We start from the raw sequence: 5,563 nt of genomic DNA, 5'->3' as shown, positions 1-5,563 counted from the left end.
TGGGTGAGCAGGGCACTGTGACTGCACGGGACTGGGTGAGCAGGGCACTGTGACTGCACGGGGGGTGGGTGAGCAGGGCACTGTGACTGCACGGGGGCGACTGCACTGGCACACCCGGGTGTGTTTGCACGAGGGCCACGTGCTCTGGGGCAGGACACTGGGCTTGCACGAGGGCTGGGTGTGTGAGCGGGGAGTGTGAGTGCAGGGGAGTGTTTGCACAAGGACTGGGTGTAGGGGAGCACCAGTATGTGTTTGCACAGGACTGGGTTTGCACAGGACTGGTTTTGCACGAGGGCTGGATGTGTAAGGCAGTGGACTTGCATGAGGGCTGAGCACACTTGAATGTGGGAGTGCCCTTGCACAGGGTGCGTGTGCTCACAGGGATGTGTGTGTGCTCACAGGGGGTGCACAGCTGCTCACAGGGTGTGTGTGCTCACGGGGTGTGTGTACTCACGGGGGGTGTGCTCACAGGGGGTGTGTGGGCTTATGGCAGGTCCACATCTGCTGAGAGGGTTGTGTGTGCCCTTGGCATGAGTGTGCAAACTCATGTGTGAATGTGCTTGTGTGAGCATGTGCACGCTGGCAAGTGCATGTGTGTCCTGTGTGTGAAGGGACACAGGGAGTGCACATGGGCTCTAGTGGGTGTCTGGATGTTAGGGCACCCTGGGGCCAGGGTGGTGACAGTGACAGTGTGACTGAGTGCTGGGGTGCCAGGATGCCCTGGTGATGGGGTGGTGGGGTGATGCAGTGACAGGGTGACAATGGTGTTGGGATGCCAAGGTGCCCTAGTGATGGGGTGACAGGGTGACAATGGTGTTGGGGTGCCAAGGCACCCTAGTGATGGGATTGACAGGGTTCTGGGATGCCAGAGTGCCCTGGTGCTGGGGTGCCATAGTGACATGGTGATGAGGAGATGGGGTGCTGAGGTGCTGGGGTGCCCTAGTGTTAGGGTGCCAGATTTACAGGATGATAGAGTGATGTGATGACAAGGTGCCCTGGTGACAGGGTGACAACGTGGCATAGTGATGGGGTGCCATAGTGGCACGGTAATGGGGTGATGATGGGGTGATGTTGAGGTAATGCTGGGGTGGCCAGGTGCCCGGGGTGATGAGATGTGTGCCCGCAGGCGAGGCGTCAGTGCAGGAGCTGACGGCGCAGGTGCTGAGCCCGTCGGGGCAGCGGCGCGAGGCCGAGGTGGTGCCGGGGGCCGCGGGGGTCTACAGCGTGCGCTTCGTGCCCCAGGAGACGGGCGCCCACACCGTCAGCGTCAAGTTCCGGGGCCAGCACGTGCCCGGGAGCCCCTTCCAGTTCACAGTGGGGCCCCTGGGAGAGGGCGGTGCCCACAAGGTGCGCGCGGGGGGCACCGGCCTTCAGCGCGCCGTGGCTGGCACACCAGGTACGGGGGGTCTGCCAGGAATGGGGGGGCTCTGCCAGGTATGGGAGGGTCTGCCAGGTACGGGGGGGCTCTGCCAGGTATGGGGGGGTCTGCCAGGTATGGGGGGGGGGGTCAGCTAGGTATGGGGAAGGCATGGGGGCATGGGGGGACTGGGGCAACTGGGGAGATATGGGGGGTCTGGGTGTGATGGGGATGGGGGGGCAATGAGGGAGGTGTGGGAGCCAATGGGGAGGTGGGTGCTATTGTGGGGCTGGGGTTGTGGGGACAGTGGGGGGTCTGGGTGCTGTTGGGTGATGGGGGCAATGGGGGGTGTGTACTATGGGTAGAGGGGATGTTGGTGAAATTGGGGGGCTCTGGGTGCTGTGATGGGGGATTTGGGTACAGTTGGGTGTGGGGGCAATGTGGGGGTGCTATGGGGGATCTGGGTGCCATGGGGGGTGGGTGCAGGTCTGTGATGGGTGTCACTGTCCTGGGGTGCCACTGGGGGCCGGGGTGACCTGGTGCCCCCCCCCAGCTGAGTTCAGCATCTGGACACGCGAGGCGGGCGCGGGAGGTCTCTCCATCGCCGTCGAGGGGCCCAGCAAGGCCGAGATCTCCTTCGAGGACCGCAAGGACGGCTCCTGTGGTGTCTCCTACCTGGTGCAGGAGCCAGGTGAGAGGGGGCTGCCCTCCAACACCCCCAACACACCAAGCACCTCCCCCCCCCCAAGGGTGCTCAGCCTGGGGCCAGGACTGTGGGACCCTCGTACAAGGGGGGACCCCCATGCAAAGGTGTCCCCAAGTATGAGGGTGTCCCCAGATAAGGATGTCTCTGTGCACAGGTGTTCCCAAGGAAGGGTGCAGGGGATACAGTCCCTATGTGTGGGGTCCCCTTGTGTGAGGTCGTGGTGTGTGGGGTCCCCACCTGACTGTCCCTGTGTCCCCCAGGTGACTATGAAGTGTCCATCAAGTTCAACGAGGAGCACATCCCCGACAGCCCCTTTGTCGTCCCTGTCGCCTCCCACTCTGATGACGCCCGGCGCCTCACTGTCACCAGCCTGCAGGTACTGGGGACACCCACTGTGTCACCCTGGGCTCCTAGACACTCCCTGGGTCACTCCCCTGTGGCACCCTTGGGACTCCCACTCCTTTGGGTCTCCTGTGGCACCCTTGGGACCCTCTGGAGCCACCTCTCTCTGCCCCACGTCACCCTTGGAACCCTCCCTGCTGTCACCCCTGGCCACCTGGCACCGCTGTGTCACCCCTGGGCCCCACGGTGTCCCCTCTGCCCTGGTGCCCCCCTGTCCTGCCTGTGTCTCTGATGCCGCCGTGGTGTCCCCGCAGGAGACGGTGGCCGTGAACCAGCCGGCGTCGTTCGCGGTGCAGCTGAACGGGGCGCGCGGTGTCATCGACGCCAAAGTGCACACGCCTGCAGGGGTGGTGGAGGAGTGTTATGTGTCCGAGCTGGACAGTGGTGAGGGGACACCGTGGGGACACTGGGCTTGGGGAGGGGGGGGATGGACACAGGACACGGGGACATGGGATGTGGGTACGTGGGGCTTGGGGACATGAGGTATATGGGACAGAGGGACATGGGGACACAGGACACACCAGTCTGTCCCTCCAGACTGGTACATGCTGGATTTCTTGCTGTGTGAGAATGGGGTGGGCACAGGGAGACACAGGGACATGGGGACACGGGGACATAGGACATAGGGATATGGCACATGGGGACGCTGCCATGACACAATGTTCCCCCAGACCAGTACACACTGGGGTTCCTGCTGTGCGAAAATTGGGTGTGGGGACACGGGGTGTGGGGATACAGAACATGGGGACTCGGGGACACGGTGCCATGTCTGTGTCCCCCAGACCGGTACGCGCTGGGGTTCCTGCCACGTGAGAACGGGGTGCACTCCATCGACCTGCGCTTCAACGGGCGCCACGTGCCCGGCAGCCCCTTCAACATCCGCGTGGGCGAGCAGAGCCAGGCCGGGGACCCCGGGCTCGTCACTGCCTTCGGGCCCGGCCTCGAGGGCGGCCGCACAGGTGACACCGCTGTGGGGACAGGGACACTGCCGTGGGAGGGGGTTGGGGATGGGGACATGGCCATGGAGTGGTGATGGGGACGAGCCATGGTCAACACCGTGGCCGTGACGGAGATGTGGCCATGTTGGTGGCAGTGGAAATGTGGCCACAGGAATTGCCGTGATGGGGACGTGGCCAGGGGTGGTGGCCACAATGGGGTCACGGTGTCCCCCCCATGGTGCAATCCTGGTGTCCCCTGTGTCCCAGGGGTGCCCTCGGAGTTCCTGGTGCAGACGGCCAATGCAGGGGCAGGGGCACTGGCCGTCACCATCGACGGCCCCTCCAAGGTGGAGCTGGACTGCACTGAGGTCCCCGAGGGCCACCGCGTCACCTACACCCCGATGGCCCCTGGCAACTACCTCATCTCCATCAAGTACGGGGGCCCCCACCACATTGTGGGCAGCCCCTTCAAGGCCAAGGTCACCGGTATGGCCAGGGGGGACATAGGGATGGGGGGATGGATGAAGGGGATCTGGGGGGGGAATTCGGGGGTCCCCAGTGTGGAGTGACAAGGGTCAATGATGGGCATGATGGGGGTGGCAGGGAGGTGGCAGGAGGACCCCCAGAGTGACATGAACAAGGGTGTTCCCAGGGTGGTGTGACAGGCAGTCCAGCAGGACATGATGGGGGGTCCCCAGGGTGGTGGTGTGGGGGGTCCTTGGGTTGGGCGACATGGTGAAAGAGCCCCAGGGTGACGTGATAGGTTGTCCCTGGAAGGTGTTGCTGTGACCCCCCAGCACGGTGTGGCGGGGGGGTGTCCCCATGGCGGGGGCTGATGGTGTCCTCCCTGTGCTCCTCAGGCCCACGGCTGTCGGGGGGGCACAGCCTGCACGAGACCTCGACGGTGCTGGTGGAGCCGGTGGCACGGGGGGGCTCGCGGGGTCCCCCCGCCTTTGGGGGGGTCACCAAGGCCCCATCGGACGCAGGGCAGGTGGTGGCCCGAGGGCCAGGGCTGGCGACCGCCCGCCTGGGCCACAAGAACCACTTCACAGTGGACTGCAGCAAGGCTGGTGAGGGGGCAGGGGGTCTGGGGGGGAAATGGGGGTCAGCAGGGGGGTCCAGGGCCTCCTAGGGGGGTCCTAGGAGGGGATGGGGTGGGTCAGCAGGGGGTTGTGGTAGGGGAACTTGGATGCAGTGTTGGGGTTTGGGGTGCAGTGAGGGGCTCTTGGGTCTCAAGCTCAGGGTGACCCCCCTGTGCCCCCCCAGGCACAAACATGCTGCTGGTGGGGGGGTGGGGGAGGATTGGGGTGCAGTAGCAGGGTCTGGGATGCAGTGGGGGGTGTGGGATGCGGTGAGAGGTGTGGGGTGTGGTGGGGGGGTCTCAGGCCAGGTTGTCACCCCCTGTTTTCCCCCCAGGCACAAACATGCTGCTGGTGGGGGTGCACGGCCCCAAGGCCCCGTGCGAGGAGGTGCACGTGAAGCACGAGGGGAACCGTGTGTACACGGTGACCTACAGCGTGCGCGAGCGGGGCGAGTACGTGCTGCTGCTGCGCTGGGGCGACCGCGACGTGCCGGGGAGCCCCTTCCGCGTCACCGCCGCCTGAGACCCCCCCACGGCCCCCGAGCCGCCGGGGGGCCCGGGGGGCCCGGGCCTGTCAATAAAGCACTGGGAGAGGAAGAGCGGTCTGAGTGATGGATGGCGGGGCCATGATATGGGGGTGACGGGATGGGGTGGGCCGGAGCAGGACACTGAGGTGCGGGGGGAAGTTTGGGGGGGTCTGGGACACGATGACCGGGTCCCGAGGGGGTCCCGGCGCAGGGCCCTGGCAGGACGGCGGGTCCCGGGGGGTCCCGGGGGGTCTCGGGGGGTCGCGGGGGGTCCGGGCCGGGCGTCGGGGGCGCCCCGCGGTGGCCGTGCTGTCCGGCAGGGGGCGCTGTGCCCTCGGGGTCCCCGCGTCCTCTCAAGGGCACGGCGCACTGCGCGTGCGCGCGGCCTCGGCCGCGAGGGGCGGGGCCAGCGCGGGCGGGGCGGGGCCGGCGGGGCCGGGGGGCGTTACCGGGGGCGTTACCGGAGGGGCAGGGCCGGAGCGGCAGGGGCGGAGCTCACCGGCGGGGGGGCGGAGCTCACCGGCGGGGGGGCGGAGCTCACCGGCGGGGGGG

At 66.6% G+C, this 5,563-nt stretch overlaps 1 protein-coding gene across 1 annotated transcript in view; it reads left to right on the top strand.

Annotated features, from left to right (window-relative positions):
• The window catches only part of FLNC (filamin C), a 28,662-nt gene extending 23,584 nt beyond the window's left edge, over positions 1-5,078 (top strand). Inside the window, 8 exon segments of the mRNA XM_027669736.1 lie at positions 1,127-1,396; positions 1,911-2,048; positions 2,324-2,439; positions 2,720-2,849; positions 3,248-3,424; positions 3,671-3,889; positions 4,264-4,473; positions 4,820-5,078. Coding sequence (XP_027525537.1) covers positions 1,127-1,396; positions 1,911-2,048; positions 2,324-2,439; positions 2,720-2,849; positions 3,248-3,424; positions 3,671-3,889; positions 4,264-4,473; positions 4,820-5,007 — 1,448 coding nt within the window. The 3' untranslated portion in view covers positions 5,008-5,078.
• The last annotated feature ends 485 nt before the right edge of the window (positions 5,079-5,563 follow it).

This window comes from Corapipo altera, unplaced genomic scaffold, assembly GCF_003945725.1.
Source record: "Corapipo altera isolate COAL_440 unplaced genomic scaffold, ASM394572v1 246, whole genome shotgun sequence".
Lineage (NCBI taxonomy): Eukaryota > Metazoa > Chordata > Aves > Passeriformes > Pipridae > Corapipo > Corapipo altera.
The sequence above is the reverse complement of the archived record's forward strand: the minus strand, read 5'-3'. Positions and strand labels throughout refer to the sequence as shown.